General features: G+C 42.4%; 1 protein-coding gene across 3 annotated transcripts in view; it reads right to left on the bottom strand.

Annotated features, from left to right (window-relative positions):
* Positions 1 to 17,632, bottom strand: part of LOC143930105 (pancreatic lipase-related protein 2-like) — a 102,257-nt gene extending 84,625 nt beyond the window's left edge. For 2 of the 3 annotated variants that reach the window (XM_077454059.1, XM_077454061.1), the window contains exons 1-2: positions 17,481 to 17,617; positions 9,162 to 9,259 (exon numbers count right to left, since the gene is read on the bottom strand). In XM_077454059.1, coding sequence (XP_077310185.1) covers positions 9,162 to 9,259; positions 17,481 to 17,506 — 124 coding nt within the window. In that variant the 5' untranslated portion in view covers positions 17,507 to 17,617. Of the gene's footprint in view, positions 1 to 9,161; positions 9,260 to 17,480 lie in introns of all 3 variants that reach the window. The other variant, XM_077454060.1, reaches the window with a different exon arrangement.
* Positions 17,633 to 18,345: the final 713 nt, after the last annotated feature.

Below are 18,345 nucleotides of genomic sequence, written 5' to 3'. Positions count from 1 at the left end.
CAGATACATGAAGGGGATTTAGATTTAGGATTTTGAAATACCACTTTTCTTCCTTTTTTTAAGGTTTGGAGGATTAATACAACTTTCCTGAGGAAGCATATTTGCCAAACTCGAAGAGAAACGTAAGCCCCTTCCGCAGTCTACAAGTATATTTTCCACTTTCTTTGCTATACAATGAAGTGAACTGGTATACATTCAGTGGGCGTTATACAGCCCTTACTTTGGATGGGGAAAAATATATAAGGGGTTTTTGTTCAGATTTGTGTTGATGATGTGCTTTGTTTTCAACCACTTACAGGCCAAGCCTATTTTGGCACTCCTCTCCTACATGTAAAAATAATCTTTTATTTTTTGCTAGAGACCCAAGGTAATAAAATGGTGGTCGTTGCAACTTTTTATGTCACACAGTATTTGTGCAGCAATTTTGCAAACACGTTTTATGAATTAAAAAAAAAAAAAAAACAGAAAAAAAACCAGTGAGGGTATCCCTATTTTTTTGTATAATGTGAAAGATGATGTTACGTGAGTAAATAGATACCAAACATGTCATGCTTTAAAACTGCACGCATTCGTGGAATGGCGCCAAACTTCAGTACTTAAAAATCTCCATAGATGACAATTTTTACTGGTTACCTGTTTAGAATTACAGAGGATGTCCTGGGCTAGAATTCTTGCTCTCGGTCTAACGTTCACAGTGATACCTCACATGTGTGGTTTTAACGCTGTTTACATATATGCAGGCACGACGTACGTATTCTCTTTTGAATGCAAGCATAGGATTGGGGAGCTTTAAAAAATATATATTTTGACACTTTCCCTTTAAATTTTTTATTTTGATCACTCTTATTTCTATCACAAGGAATGTAAACATCCCTTGTATTAGGAATAGGGCATGACAGGTCCTCTTTACAGTGAGATCTGGGGTCTATAAGTCCCTAGTTCTCACCTCTAGGCTCCGAAACCCATAGAGATTGCTGGAGACCATCTGGCCCACGGTATTCTCTATGGTAAATGGCTGCTGCCAGCCAATTCATTCTTCGGCTCACCGATCGCACGGGCGAGCTGGTAGAAGCCCCGGAGGGTGGCGGGAGGGACAATCAAGTGGCTGAACAGCTGCTATGATTGTTTTTACATGACAGGGAATCGCTGGCTAAAAAAAAAAGACATCTGATTTAATCACTTAAAGTCCAAGGGCAGGAAGTGGTTAAAGGTTTTTTTCTGCACATGTGGTTTTTACCCATAATCAACCTGTTTTTCCACTGATTTAATATACCGTAAATACATTTCTGGATTTTAACCGATGACCGTGTATTTTTTGAGGGGTGGTGCACCATTAAAGTCCCTCTACCTTTTTTTGCTGTCCTTTTTAGACAATCATCCTTTGTGGTTTATTTTGGCATGTGGTGCTATATTATATCTGTGTAAATTCTTTGCACTTTCTTGATACTTGTATTCTCAACAACATTTTTCCATTTTGAATTCCAAAAATTGGAATTTAACCACTTAAGCCCTGGACGATTTGGCTGTCTAAAGACCAGAGCACTTTTTGCGATTCGGCACTGCGTCAGTTTAACTGACAATTGCATGTGCGACGTGGCTCCCAAACAAAATTGACGTCCTTTTTTTCCCACAAATAGTTTTCTTTTGATGGTATTTGATCCCCTCTAAATCAAGGTGAACACACCGATGTGTGAAAACAGTGAAAAATAGGAGAAAAGGCGGGACCAGCTGTTCCAAAATAAATAAATCCAGGCTCTCAGAACTCTCACCTCAAAGATGGAATAATCAGGCAAAGTAAAATAACCCCAGAGGATTCTCCTTAATATTTCTCTATGTAATAACCAAGGAATTATAGATGAAGCCTGTAGTATATCCTTCTGCCACTAGAGGGCCATTTCCAATATTTGAATACAACACTGCAGCTTGTAATTCCGTGGTATAGAGCTTGAAAAAAACACAGAGGAGAGGGGGAGAGGGAGAAAGAGAGGGGACTCCAATAGTGTAGTAGTTGAATGAATGGACAAATTTATTAAAGCATAAAAAATGGACTCTCACATAAGCAAAAAAAAGGGTAACACAGAGCAGATAAAAATGAAGACCTGGCGTTTTCAGCCAGTCTTACGCTGTTTCCGGTTGTCCTACGGCCACTCCCTACGCGTTACGTCACGTCATGTGACTTCTTCAATGGGGATCCCCATTGAAGAAGTCACATGACGTGACGTAACGCGTAGGGAGTGGCCGTAGGACAACCGGAAACAGCGTAAGACTGGCTGAAAACGCCAGGTCTTCATTTTTATCTGCTCTGTGTTACCCTTTTTTTTGCTTATGTGAGAGTCCATTTTTATGCTTTAATAAATTTGTCCATTCATTCAACTACTACACTATTGGAATCCCCTCTCTTTCTCCCTCTCCCCCTCTCCTCTGTGTTTTTTTCAAGCTCTATACCACGGAATTACAAGCTGCAGTGTTGTATTCAAATATTGGAAATGGCCCTCTAGTGGCAGAAGGATATACTACAGGCTTCATCTATAATTCCTTGGTTATTACATAGAGAAATATTAAGAAGAATCCTCTGGGGTTATTTTACTTTGCCTGATTATTCCATCTTTGAGGTGAGAGTTCTGAGAGCCTGGATTTATTTATTTTGGAACAGCTGGTCCCGCCTTTTCTCCTATTTTTCACTGTTTTCACACATCGGTGTGTTCACCTTGATTTATTGACTTTATATATTATATATATATTTTTTTTTTTATACATTTATATTTCTTTATACATTTATTTTTTAGTGGCACCATTTGCGCAGGACTTTTTACTTTGTTTATTCTTATGTGATAGTTGGTGTTAACTATTTTGTCCCGCTGCATTTTTTAGCAACACTTGCACTTTTGTATCATTTTCACTGTGGATTTTGTATTGCTATATTTTTACTTTTCCATTTTTTGACACGTATTTAGTCATTTCTGCACGTTTGAGCACTTAATAGCGCGAGGGTTCATTTTTCACATTTGATCCCCTCTGCGGTTTTTATTTGTTGCGATATAAACAAAAAAAATAGCGACAATTTTGAAAAAAATTCATTATTTTTTGCTATAATAAATATCCCTAAGAAATATATATAAAAACATTTTTTTCCTCAGTTCAAGCTAATACGCATTCTTCTACATATTTTTGGTAAAAAAATAAATAAAAAAAAATCGCAATAAGTGTTTACTGATTGGTTTGCGCAAAAGTTATAGCGTCTACAAAATAGGAGATAGATTTTATGCCATTTTTATAATAATAATAATAATACTATTTTTTTTTTTACTAGTAATGGCAGCTATCAGCCAATTATATAGTGACTGCGACATTATGGCGGACAGATCGGGCACTTTTGTTGTGATTTTGGGACCATTCACATTTATACAGGGATCAGTGCAATTAAAAATGCATTAATTACTGTGTAAATGTGACTGGCAGTGAAGGGGTTAACCACTTGGTGGCTCTGTAGGGGTTAAGTGTGTCCTAGGGAGTGATTCTAACTGTGGAGGGAAGGGCTATGTGTGACATAACACTGATCACCGCTCCTGATTACAGGGATCTGTGATCAGTGTCAGTGTCACTAGGCAGAACAGGGAAATGCTTGTTTACATTAGCATTTCCCTGTTCTTCCTCTCTGTGAGACAATCGCGGGAACCGTGATTACACTCACGGAGGTCGCTCACGCCTGCAAACTGCTTCTTAAAGGGTAACGTACAGGTACGTTGATCTGCCTGTAAGTGCCCTTATGCTGACGTATATCGGCGTGAGCCGGTCGGCAAGCGGTTAACAAGTTGTGGACCATGGGTGTGTCAAACAACTCAAAAAAACATTCTCAATGGATATGCAAGGTATATATAGTTTACTAATACACTCTACCCTTCTGCTGCTCCCTCCCCACGGCCTTGTACCTGTTGCCAATTCCTGACTGTCAAAATGAAAGTCAGTAGTTACTGTGTAAATACAGAAGCAGTAGAAACTCACGCTGTAAAAATTGGACCATCTGGCACAATATTATTGCACAACATTATATGAATGGGAGATGGATACAAAGTAACTAGTGTTTATGAAAAATACAATTGTTCAGACTCTGGATAGAGAAAAACAAAGTAACATTGTTACTTTTTTTATTTACTATGTTTCATTCATCTACAGCAGGGGTCTCAAACTAAAATTACCTGAGGGCCACAGGACAAATTTTCACATCCAATGGGGGCTGCATGCAAACTGACCTTCCCCCAGCAATGGTGTCAGTGGACGCAATATTAACCCCCAGCACTGGTGTCAGCAGACGCAATAATAACCCCCAGCATTGGTGCCAGCACATGTACCATTAACCCCCGGGCACTGGTGTCAGCGGACACACTATTAACCCCCAGCATTGGTGTCAGTGGACGCACTATTAACCCCCAGCATTGGTGTCAGTGGACGCACTATTAACCCCTAGCATTGGTGTCAGCAGACACATTATTAACCCCCAGCATTGGTGTCAGCGGATGCACTATTAACCCCCAGCACTGGTGTCAGTGGACGCAATAACCCCCAGCATTGGTGTCAGTGGACGCAATATTAAACCCCAGCATTACCCCCTACACACCACAAATACCCCCCCCCCCCCCCACTCCACTTCACAAATATCTCCCCACACACTCCACAAATACCACCTCTTCAAAAGGACTTTGCTCTGCCTATGTGTGATGGCTCACTTACAGTACCTCTCCTCCTAGCTGTCAGCTGGTGGCTTGATCTTCTGCCTCCTGAGTCCTCTCCTCCTGTCAGATCCTGACTTCATCACAGACCTAGTGGCAGGAGACCCTGAGAATGCCACAATCCGCCCTGAGTTGGCAGCAGTACCCTGGATCCAGGGCCAGTGTTCTGTTGAGAAGTGCGCGCTATTGAATAGTGCCTGGGACGAACTGCGCATGCACCATACGCAGGGGCGTAACTATAGGGGGTGCAGCAGTCGCGACCGCAACTGGGCCCTGTGCTGCAGGAGGCCCATGCAGCCCCCTCTACATATGGCTGGCAGCAGCATAGGCAGCTAGGGGTACCAGTGCACCATGCACACGGGTGGCTGGAGGTGGAGGGTGACTAGCAGAGCTCCATGCTCGACTATCGCACTGGCTGCTCTTTAGTTGTGCATTCCCCGCATGACCTGTGTCCTCGGCCGGCTCCTCAGAGTACCCCTCTCCCGCTCCATGCATTGCCACTCAGTCTGATGTCTGTTCTCCCCAGCCAGAGTCCCGCCCTCCCCCGAGTCCGGCCCACACTGCACTGCATACTTCTCCCGGGTAAACAAACTTTAAGCACACATATGCAGTGCAGCCCTATGAGAGCCGGCTCCCCGGAGGACACTGCAAGCTTGTCTGCCAGCCCCCCTCCTCCCCCGTCATACAGATGATGAAAGGTCTTTCTGGGAGATATGCTGATCACCCGTCCAACACACTGGATGGAGCCCAGGCCAACATGGATGAGTGCGCAGCCTGCAGCTTGGTCATGGTGAGTGAGAGGACCCCATCCCCCACACACCATTACTTACCCCCCCTTCTCACGTGGAGACAGGGACCCCCATCTCCCCTGGGGACAGGGACCCCTTCTCACCTGGAGGCAGTAACTTCATCTGCCCTGGAGAAAAGGACCTCATCTCTTCTGGGGACGGGGACCCCATCCTGCCTAGGGACAGTCCCCCAATGGGGCACCTAAAAATAAAAATAAAAATAATAAAAAAAAACTACTGATGCCAGTGGTGGAACTACAGAGATCACAAAGGTCATACCTGTGACCACGCCCTGGAGTTCCACCGCCGGACTCGGAGGGAAGGGCCCTGACTGGGGTTCAGGGGGGCCCTTCATGGTTTCTTGCATCTGGGCCCTGAAGTTTCTAGTTACGCCACTGACCATACGTAATAGCACAACAGCTGATTTTACAATCAGCTGCTGGTTGTGTCGGTGAGACGGCGTGTGTGCACAATAGCCGACTGAAGACATTTTTTAGTCAGATTGTGCCTCGCACTGCTTTTGAGTGTTCATGTAGGTGAGGGGCGCAATTTAACATACAGGGCGCAGATGTTTTCAATGATGGCCAGTGCTGCAAAGATGGAGGTGGAATTTTTAACGATGCCCAAACAAATCTGCTAAACAAATCTTTATCTGCTATTCTTCCTGGTGGGCCCATTAAGCTAGCTAAACATTTAAAATTCTGCCCCCATCTTTGCAGCAGTGGCCATACTTGAAAACATCCGCCCCCTTCATGTTAAATTTTGCCCCTCACCTACATGAACGTACCTTGGCACAATCTGACTGAAAAATGTTGTCTGTCAGCTATTGTGCGCAGGCGCCATCTCGCTGACACAACAGCTGATCGTAAAATATGGTATTACGTACGGCGTATACGCAGTTCAACCAGGTGTTCTGTTGAGAATAGTGCCTGGGCTATAGGGCGCATGTGCAATGCATGCACTATATGTAACATCACAACAGCTGATTTTACCATCAGCAGTTGTGATGATGAGACGGCGCAGGTGCACAATAGCCGACAGAATTATTTATTTTTTCTGTCAGATTGTGCCCCATGCTCCCCCTGGCGAGTTCATGTCCATGATGGGCGCATTTCTACACTTTGTGGTCAGATTTATGAGCACTTGGGGGCAGAATTACATGGCCAGCGCTGCAACACAAAACATTGTGATAGGCAGATTTCTACATTTCTTGTGGACGGATTAATGGGAACTTTGGGGTGGAAATAGATGGTCAGTGCTGCAAAAAAATAAAACTTTCTGATGGGCGGATTTATGGGTACGTTAGGGCGGAATATCACAGTTTTACTTTTTTGTAGCACTGGCCATCTAATTCCACCCCAAAGTGCCCATAAATCTGCTCACAAGAAATGTAGAAGTCTGCCCATCAGAAAGTTTTAGTTTTTTGCAGCACAGGACATGTAATTCCGTCCCCAAGTGCCCATAAATCCGCCCACAGTGTGTAGAAATCTGCCTATCATGGGTATAAACTCTCCATGGGAGCGCGGGGCCATAATCTGTCAGCAAAAAAATATTCTGTCAACTATTGTGCACCTGCGCTGTCAAAACAGCTGATGGTAAAATCAGCTGTTGTGATGTTACGTACAGCGCATGCGCCCTTCAGCCCGGGCACTATCCGATGGGGGCATTTCTTGACAGAACAGGTAGGCGGGGCGATTGGGCGGATCCTCCCTCCGCTCTGCTATCCTGTGTTGTGCGCTGGGGTGCAGCAGCATGTGGGGGAGAGGAGACAGAGAGCGAAAACTACTAGCCTCTGCCACCTGCCCAGGATCGGCCCTGCCTGCGGGCAGTTTGTAACCTGATCTACAGATTAACTGTTAAGTTACATAGTTAGTAAGGTTGAATAAAGACACCAGTCCATCCAGTTCAACCTGAGAGTCTACAATTGTCCCCATCCCTTTACATTGCACACTCACATTGGTCCCTACCCTCAAGGATCCCACAATCCAAGGTCCCCATTTATATACTAGGGCCAATTTTGGACATAAGCCAATTAACCTACCTGTATGTCTTTGGAGTGTGGGAGGAAACCAAAGTACCCAGAGGAAACCCATGCAGGCACAGGGAGAACATGCAAACTCCAGGCAGATAGTGTCGTGGTTGGGATCTGAACCAGCGACTCTTCTTACTGCTAGGTGAGAGTGCTAACCACTACACCACTGTGCCGCCCATTAATATACAGTATATATTTTTTTCACTATTATTTGTTTTGTTTGTTCATTTTTCAAGTGGTGCATTAATAAAAAAGAATGTTTAATTTGTAAATACTTTCAACATAATATTTAGTGTAATTTTTATGGGACAAATAATAGATTTTTACTTTTTATGTACCATAGCAGTAATTGAAAGAAAACTACTGATAAAAGTAGAAAAAAGTTCCCAATACTTTCTCTGTGACCTCATTAACTTAACTTTACTCCTCTCACTCCTTGTTCTTTTCCCAATCCTCTTACTAAAGATACTGTTTATGGTCTAACAACAGTTACACCTCATTTGTTACTATAAATTTATATTTTTCTGATTGAACTATGTAATTGTGTAAGGTTTGCTTGGTTTTGCCTTTTTTTTGTTCTCTCTAGAAAGTACTTTTTTGTACCGATGTATGTTCTACTTGACTTTTTCTCAATAAAAATGTATATTGTGAAAAAAAAAAAAAGAAAAAAGGGTGGTTTTCTAATTTTGTTACCTTTTTTTTTGGTCTATAGATTGCATAAAAAACATACGCCTTTCAGGTACACATAATTACCAAAAAGAAAGCCTTGTTTGTGCAAAGAACAATGTATGTATTACTTTGTTATCTCTTAGCCCTTGTACACACGGTCGGATAATCCGTCGGAATGTGTCCTATCGGACCGTGTCGTCGGATAATCCGACTGTGTGTGGTATGCATCGGACTGATTCCGCCGGAATATCCGTCGGACCCAATTTTCCAACATGTTGGAAATAATTCCCGACCAACTGGGCCGGTCGGACATACTCCGATCATGTGTAGCGAATTTTGATCGGACCAAGTGCCACGCATGCTCAGATCAAATTCCTACATCAAAGCTATTGGCTACTAGCCTGAATGTAGTCCCATCGTAACGAAATTACATCATCACGTTCTGAAAAATCTGATTTTTCGACAACTTAGTCCGACCGTGTGTATGCAACAGTTTCGGACAAGATCCGACGGACAAAATCCGACTGAGAAAATCCGACGGATTTGGTTGTCGAAATCTCCGACCGTGTTTACAGGGGCTCAAGCAGAAGTATAGTCAAGACTTTTTTTCTTTTTTGATAGAGCAAGGGAGGTTTATAAACCCTGTCAGATTTTTTTTTGCCATCTGTGTCCCATTGGGGACATTTACCTTCAGTTCCTGTCCCATAACCAAAACAACAAGTGAGGAAATACCTGCAAAATAAGGGAATCCCTTGGAGCCCCCCCAGGTCCCCAGAACTAGTGTCCCCATAACATTCTAAGAAAACCTGTCTCCAAATGAATATTGGTACAGGGGATGGAGGAGGACTTGGAAAATGAGTGATCAGCCCCCTGCCATTGAAATAAGAGAATTGCTGTGTAGCAGTTACATTCAGTTTGGCTGTTACAATGGAATTGTAATCTCACCTTTGGCTGCTCCCAGTATGATGCAATACACAATGAAAGGGGTCAGTGTCTTCATCCTCAGCATTGTATGGAGGGGGCTCTGTTTGCGAATCTTCGTTCTTGGAAGAAAACAATATAGTGAGCGTTGCAATGTACCAAGTATAGAAGAGAATACAGGAGGGGAAGTGTTATCCGGCTGGAGTGAAGTTTCACAGATCAGATTTCCAATTATAGAGAAAAGAGTGTAATGTTACTGACAGAGCTGAAGATTTATACTGGCATGTGTTGGGGAAGTAATGCTGTCACGTGACGTTATACTGTTACTTCACTTGCTCCCGTTTGACCTAACTCTGAATATTGTCTCGTTGTAGACAGGAATTAGCTGAACACACAGAAATATGTAATAAAGTAATAAGACAAAAATATGATTTTCAGTTTAATAACCATCCTGGAAGATGCCCAGATCAAACAAATAGAGAAGTGGGGAGGGAAGAGAAAAATAAGAGAGACGAAGAGGAACAGTCGTGTGGTCCCCAAGCTGAATATGAGGCAACTGATTAAAGAGAGATCAATATACAGTATCTCACAAAAGTGAGTACACCCCTCACATTTTTGTAAATATTTTATTCTATCTTTTCATGTGACAACACTGAAGAAATGACACTTTGCTATAATATAAAGTAGTGAGTGTACAGTTTGAATAACAGTGTAAATTTGCTGTCCCTTCAAAATAACTCAACACATAGACATTAATGTCTAAACTCCTGGCAAAAAAGTAAGTACACTCCTAAGTGAAAATGTCAATATTTTGTTTGGACGTTATTTTCCAGCACTGCCTTAACACTCTTGGGCCTGGAGTTCACCAGAGCTTCACAGGTTGCCACTGGAGTGCTCTTCCACTCCTCCATGATGACATCACAGAGCTGGTGGATGTTAGAGACCTTGCGCTCCTCCACCTTCCGCTTGAGGATGCCCACAGATGCTCAATAGGGTTTAGGTCTGGGGACATGCTTGGTCAGTCCATCACCTTTACCCTCAGCTTCTTTAGCAAGCAGTGGTCGTCTTGGAGCTGTGTTTGGGGTCATAATAATGTTGGAATATGAGAGGATCATGCTCTGCTTCAGTATGTCACAGTGCATGTTGCCATTCATGGTTCCCTCAATAAACTGTAGCTCCCCAGTGACGTCAGCACTTATGCAGCCCCAGATTATGACACTCCCACCACCATGCTTGACTGTAGGCAAGACACACTTGTCTTTGTACTTCTCACCTGGTTGTCACCACACACACTTGACACCATCTGAACCAAATAAGTTTATCTTGATTTCATCGGACCACAGGACATGGTTCCAGTAATCCATGTCCTCAGTCTGCTTGTCTTCAGCAAACTGTTTGCAGGCTTTCTTGTGCATCGTATTTAGGAGAGGCTTCCTTCTGGGACGACAGCCATTAGTCTTAATTTGATGCAGCGGGCGGCATATGGTCTGAGCACTGACAGGCTGATCCCTTCAACCACTGCAGCAAGCACTGTTATGAGTGAAACCTGTCCTGTTAAAAAACTGTATGGTCTTGGCCACAGTGCTGTAGCTCAGTTTCAGGGTCTTGGCAATCCTCTTATAGCCTAGGCCATCTTTATGTAGAACAACAATTTTTTTTTCAGCTCCTCAAAGAGTGAGAGCGATAACACCAAATTTAACACACCTGCACCCCATTCACACCCGAGACCTTGTAACACTAAGGAGTCACATGACACCTGGGAGGGAAAATGGGTAGTTGTGCCCAATTTGGACATTTTCACTTAGGGATGTACTCACTTTTGTTGCCAGCGGTTTACACATTAATGACTGTGTGTTGAGTTATTTTGAGAGGACAGCAAATTTAAACTGTTATACAAACTGTACACTACTTTACATTGTAGCAAAATGCCATTTTTTCAGTGTTGTCACATGAAAAGATATAATAAATTATTTACAAAAATGTGAGGGGTGTACTCACTTTTGTGAGATACTGTATGTACATAGGGATTCAGGCAACATATCCGATGTAATATATTCTCTAAACAACTCACATTCTATACTGTAGTCCAGTGTACAACCCACACTCTGTACTGGAGTTCAGTGTAAAACACACACTATACTGGAGTCCAGTATATAATTCCCACACCATACTGGAATCCGGCATACAATACACACTCCACTTATGAAGGTTGTTTTACTAAAGGAGAGCAGGTTATTTGCTTAATTTAGTACATAAGGTGAAGCTAGATCATTCTCAATAACAAATCATGTGCAAGGCAAACAAAAGTATTTTTGCTCAGATGTACATAATTGGATGATTAACCACATGCCTACAGGACAATTACACCCTCATTTCCTGCCCAGGCCATTTTTCAGCTTCCAGCGCTGTCGCACTTTGAATGAATTGCGCAGTCGTGCTACATTGAACCCAAACACATTTTTTTTATCATTTTCTTCACACAAATATAGCTTTTTTTTGTGGTATTTAATTACTGCTGGGTTTTTTTATTTTTTGCCAAAAAAAAATGTTACATTTTTTTCTGTCAGTAAATTTTGTAACCAAGTAATTTTTCGCATTCACTGATGTGCACTGATGAGGCGGCACTGATAGGCTGAACTGGTGGGCATTGATGAGGCGGCACTTATGTGTACTGATGAGGAGGCACTGATATGCTGCACTAATGGGCACTGATGAGCACTGATGGGCACTGTAAGGTGGCACTAATAGGCGGCACTGGTGGCCACTGATAAGCAGCACTGGTGGGCACTGATAGGTGGCACTGGTGGGCATTGATGGGTGGCAATGATGGGGGACACTGATGGACATTGATCGAAAGCAGTGATAGGCAGCACTGATTGCCAGCACTGACTGGCATCGCTAATGGACATTGATTGGTGGCACTTGTGGGCAGTGGTGGGCACTGATTGCTGGCATTGGTGGGCAATGGTGGGCACTGATTGGTGACCTTGTAATGAGGGCACTGATGATCAGTGACCTGATTACATTGCTACTTATCCCCCTGCGTGGAGATGCTGCTGATCGTCTCTCCTTGCCAAACACTCGGTGTGAGGCGAGGGGAGATGATTACTGGCATCTCCATATTTACATGTGACCAGCTGTGATTGGGAACAGCCAATCACATGGTTAAAGAGCTGCGGATAACAGAGAACGGGGTCGCGCCGTGTCCTAGCAACACGGTACGGGCCCAATCGCAGTGCTTTGCGCCCCCCTCGGATGCACAAGAGCGGCCATTCTGGGACTCCGACATATGACATCATCCCAGAACGAGAGCAGCACCGGCACGCCATCATTTGACAGTGGGCGGCTGGCAAGCAGTTAAAGTGAACATTCACTTTACAAAGTTAGCAACCTATACTCATTACAATTTAAAGCCTTAAACCTTTTATTTATTTATTTTAGATTGGAAAGAGTAAAGCAGGGTTAAAAGGTTAAAATCCTTGACATTTTTTTTGCTATCTGTGTCCCACTGGGGGTATTTCTCCTCATTTCCTCTCTGATAGCCAAAACAGAAAGTGAGTGGAAATCCCTCCAAAGTGAGGGAATTCCTGGTTGTCACCAGAACTTGTGTCCACATTGGGAACGGGTAGCTGCTATAAACAACAGGTACCGACTCCCACTTTCCCAAAATAAAGGTTCCAAAAGAAGAAGAAAAGAGGAGGAGGAGGGCATAAAGTGCAATTTCCCTTAGGTAGCTTTCACCTCCAATATATATCACACCAGTGATATATATACTGGTATAAACCAGTTTAAACGTCTGGTATAGAAAGCCTTTACACACTCATATCTTATCTCTTCATTACACTGAGGTCTTTGTGTCTAATTTCCCTAAAGCACATGTTCTATCGGTACATCTGACTACTTCCTTCTTGGCTTCCCCTCACTACAAAAGTCCAGAATTTCACCATTGTCCCCAAGTTAAAATGCAAAACACATGGTGAACGGAACTCTGTTTCATATAGAGAAAGTTATCTCACTCAGAGGGCACTATTGTCTCCTGACAATGGCTGTCAATGTTTTTGGCAGAGCACACAGCTATTCACACCCCATGCTGGAATCCAGCATACAACACACACGCTACTTGTTGAGATTATTTTGCTAAAGAAGTACACATTGTTCACTTAGTTTAGTACAATGTTGAAGCTGAGCTCTCTCAGAATACCCAATCATGTTCGAGGGAAACAAAAACAAACCACAGGATTTGTTTTTACATGACTTGATGGGTGAAGTGAACACAGCTTCCCCTCATTCATTGAGCTCAGTGAACATTCATTTTGCAAAGTGAACAACCTTTACTCCCAAAACCAGGTTTCCCGACACTTTAACTGCTTCAGCCCCGGAAGATTTGGCTGCTGAATGACCAGGCCATTTTTTGCGATACGGCACTGCGTCTCTTGAACTGAACAACGTCGAAATGCATCGCTTGAACAAGTGCACAGTCGTGCGACGTTGCACCCAAATAAAATTGACATCCTTTTTTCCCCACAAATAGAGCTTTCTTTTGGTATTTGATCATCTCTGTGGTTTTTATTTTTTGAGCTATGAACAAAAAAAACCGACAATTTTGAAAAAAAACTATATTTTGTATTTTTTTGCTATAATAAATACCCCCATTTTTCTCAGTTTAGGCCAATATGTATTCCTCTGAATATTTTTGGTAATAAAAATCACAATAAGCGTAGATTGGTTTGCACAAAAGTTATAGCGTCTACAAAATAGGAGATAGATATTTAGCATTTAGCATTTTTAGATATTAAGCATTTTTAGATATTTTAGATATTTAGCATTTTTTTTTACTAGTAATGGCGGCAACCTGCGATTTTTATCGAGACTGCGACATTATGGTGGACATATCAGACACTTTTGACACATTTTTGGGACCATTGGTATTTATACAGCGATCAGTGCTATAAAAATGCACTGATTACTGTAAAAAATATCACTGGCAGCGAAGGGGTTAACCCTAGGGGGCGATCAAGGAGTTTACTGTGTTCTAAGTGAAGGGGGATGGGACTGTCTAGGGAAGATGAAACGATCAGTCTCTTCTCCCCTCAGAGAACCGGGATCTGTGCATTTACACACACAGATGCCGGTTCTCGGTGTGTCACAAGCAATAGTGGGAGCCCGGTGGTCATCGCGGCTGCCAGGCACTAGCATCGGCTCTGGGGGTGAGCAGCAGGCGGCGCGCCCCTAGTGGCCACAAGGCGAAGCGACATTACATAACGTTGTTTCGCCCAGCCGTGTCATTCTGCTGCAGTAAAATTGCGGCGGCTGGTCGGCAAGTGGTTAAACAATGTGTTTAGTCTAGCTTGGACCAAATATATTATTTGCTTGCTAGAACAGCAGCGGTATGAGACACCTAGAGAAGTATAGAGAAGTCATCTTCTTATTGGCAGAGGAGGAGATTGTACCTTCATCCATCCGTTTCTCCACCTTGGCAAATCATGAGAAATTAGAGGGGAAGTGTCTAATACTGTTGCCAGGGCACAGTGCCACTTACTGTACATACTGTAGCACAAGCTATTACAGTATATTACCAACCAAGCAGAAGCTAGACTGTTCTGTTATGCAATTAGTTTGATCCAAGCTAACCAAACTATTTATTTAAAGTATCCGAAAACCAGCATTTCTGGTTTAAAGTTGTATTAAACCCAAAAGCAAACATTTATCATATTGCAGCTTACCAATTCTCAGTAGGTTTTCTTTTTTAAGGCTGTCTTTTATTTTCACCTGCTGATCTGGCCAATAAGTCTGTTATTTTCCAGCAGAAATTCTGTCCTACAGATGTAGCGGTTAGAGGGTTGAGACAAACCATTTACCACTGACGGGGGGGACGACGACTTACAATGATCAGCTTTTATTTATGTAAAACCTTTATCCCCAAAGGGAAATAAAACTGTTGCCGTAACTGCTCAAAGTAGAACTTCACTCTCTCAATCAACATTGACTATTTTTTTGTGTCAGATATTTTTTATTTAAATATTTTTTTTTTCCGTTTTTTCACTTTTTTGTATAGGAGGTAAACAAAGTAAGAGACATACACTCTCTGACCACTTTATTAGGTACACCTGTTTAATTGCTTGGTAACACAAATTGCTAATAAGCTAATCATTTGGGCATCTAGACATGCTGAAGTCACCAAAGTAGTACAGAAACCACTTTTGGGAATCGTGTGGTGCCGAATCGGGTGGTGCCATTGTCTCTGATTTGACATGTCAAGTCGCATGCCAAATCGCTCCAATGTGAACCAGGGCTGCAAAATGACTTTGAACATGGCATGGTTGTTGGTGCCAGATGGGCTGGTCTGAGTATTTCAAAAACTGTTGATCTACTGGGATTTTCATGCAAAACCATCTCTAGGGTTTACAGAGAACAGTGCGAAAAAGAGAAAATACTCAGTGAGCGGCAGTTGTGTGGAGGAAAATGCCTTGTTGATGGAGGTCAGAGTAGAATGAGCAGACTGGTTTGAGATGATAGAAAGGCAAATCTGCTCAGAAATCTGTACTAAGAAATAAAATTCGATTCTGAGCATCCCCTGCAACAACATTTTTTATTTTTGGTGAGATACTCCCAAAGGGAAATCACATCTAAAGGGATGAAGACCCTGCAAGTTTCCTCATTAGAGTCCTACAGGTGCAACAGCTGATTGATAATTACAAAACCACTCCCATACACATTCACAAACAAACCTCTATTCCTTCAGAATAACAAAAGGTAAGACTATGCAACAAAGTTAGTTAAATCCCTGCAATGTACATAGATCACCCAGAGAGGAATGTTTACTCTCCCCCCCACCATTGTACTCACCCCCTCAAGAACAGTTAGATTTTTCGGGCCCAGCTAACCATTCTATTGCTGATTTGCCCATCAACTGCACCCAAATACTCACCAATCCACCAAAAGTGACAGAATAACAGACATCTAGCCTATAACTTTAACAGACATCCACTTTTTGTAAATTTTATTGTGATCAACAATAATGACTGTTGGCTCTAATTTCTCTAGTAATAGCTTCTCCATAATATCAGTATTGATGAGTTGGTGACTATTCTTATGCCTTGTACACACGGTCGGACATTCCAACAACAAAATCCATCTGATTTTTTCAGACGGATTTAGTGCCGAACTTGTCTTGCAAATACACGGTCGGATAAAGTTGTTGGAAAATCCGATCGTTCAGAACAAGGTGAAGTTCATTACGTACGACCGGACTACGTAGAGGCAAGTAGCCAATAGCTTTGGTCTCTTAATTAAATCTGAGCATACATTATTTAGCAATTAAGCATAAGCACAGCAGCAGAACAATAGTGAAGCAAGCTACAGTTCTACTTAACTTTTTCATAATAATCTGCTACTATTGTGTTAGCGTTGTGAACCTGATAGTGATACTAGTGTTGCTAGTGTTGTGGGGGGGGGGGGATTTATTATTATAGATTCTATATCATAGATTGAGATTCTATATAGATTCTATATACCCTATCTTGTTACCTGTCTGATCAGTGATCACTATCACCTGTCCATTTTCTGTTTGAACTATATACCTTCAACATGAACAATGGTCGGACATTCCGACAACAAAATCCATTGGATTTTTTCCGACGGATTTTGTGCCGAACTTGTCTTGCATACACACAGTTGGACAAAGTTGTTGGAAAATCCGATCATTCGGAAAAAGGTGACATTCATTACGTACGACGGGACTACGTAGAGGCAAGTAGCCAATAGCTTTGGTCTCTTAATTTAATCTGAGCATGCGTGGCACTTTGTCCGTCGGAATTCTCTACAAACGATCGGAAAAAGCCTGATCAGATTTTGTTGTCGGGAATTTTTGGATCCAGTTCTCAAACTTTTTCCATCGGAATTTCCGACGGAAAAAGTCCGATAGAGCCCACACATGATCAGATTTTCCGACAACATAATCCAATCGGACCTCTTTCATCGGAAAATCAGACCGTGTGTACAGGGCATAATGCTTTAGCACCAGACTCCCAGTTACAAATGGATTCTTTGAAAGCAACTAAATGGTGGCCCTCAGTTCTTCAGTATAAGCATCCCAATATTAATAGATCCTGTGAGAAACTCTATTGGTGGCCCTAGATTCTGCAGTTTTAAAAGATACAAAATGATGAGTGCTTCTAAAAGACTAAGAATAGCCATTATAATATGAATTGCAACAGTATAATTTTCTCACCTCCTTGGTAGACTGTCACTGTGCTGGATATACATACATATATGTTATTTTAGACATCTATCCCCCCTAAACAATGTATATAAATTAAAGAGACGTGAGAAAGAGGGTAGTACCCTGGAAAGGTGTTGTCTGTGTTCATGTATGAGGCAGTATCCTGGGAGCAGTTGCTGAAGTTCTGAGAACGCCCGAACCTACACTGCTAGTAAGTGTGGATTCCTTTGTGTCTCCGCAGTGTTGTTTACTCACCACTGGCTGTACCATATCGCTGTAAAATTATAGATGACAGCTAGGATAGCATTGTGGGTTGAGGACGTGGCTTGTGTTTCCAAGCAACTTTCTTCTTATTTTAATTAACTGGTTGTCAAAATACGTGAATGATCTGCGAGCTGTGCATATTGCCCTCAGCTATGTGAACTATTCCATGAGACTTGTCATGTGTTAATCTAAAGATTGTGGTGGTTGTTGCATGTGTACATAGCGACTAAGCATTGCAACTAATCTTGTCTTTATTGGATTGTGTTTTTGTACCTTGGTTAATTCTTTTGTATTTTTTTATTTACAGCAGGGTTTCCTCAAGCAGTAGAAGTTCTGGCTGCAAGATTCACATTTTGGACCTATTACAATTTTCAGTGTATGATTTTGTAACACCAGGAAGTCCTTTGCTTTTTCTTCCCAATAGGTCCCATATGAGCATTCACAAATACCTTAATACAATGTCCATTGGCAGCAGTTTCTCCCAAGTTCTCCAGGACAGACTTTAGCATAGCAGACTCCTCTGAAGATGCTTCAAAATGGTAGCCACCTTCTTGTCTAGCACAGGTCAGCTCAGATTTGTTAGGCTCAAGCTCAGACCCCACGGAAATCCCTTCTCTCAGCAACTCCCTCCCTGGGCAGCAGGACTGGGAGGAAAAAACAAGGACCCCTCACACTGACAACCTCTCCAGGAAAGGGAAAGGACTAGGCTTGTGCACTTCGTTT

The sequence above is a fragment of the Lithobates pipiens genome, unplaced genomic scaffold (genome assembly GCF_037356315.1).
Source record: "Lithobates pipiens isolate NorthernLeopardFrog02 unplaced genomic scaffold, aLitPip1_a1.2 Scaffold_25, whole genome shotgun sequence".
Taxonomy (NCBI): Eukaryota; Metazoa; Chordata; class Amphibia; order Anura; family Ranidae; genus Lithobates; species Lithobates pipiens.
Note: the sequence above shows the minus strand (reverse complement) of the source record. Positions and strands in the feature narration are given on the sequence as shown.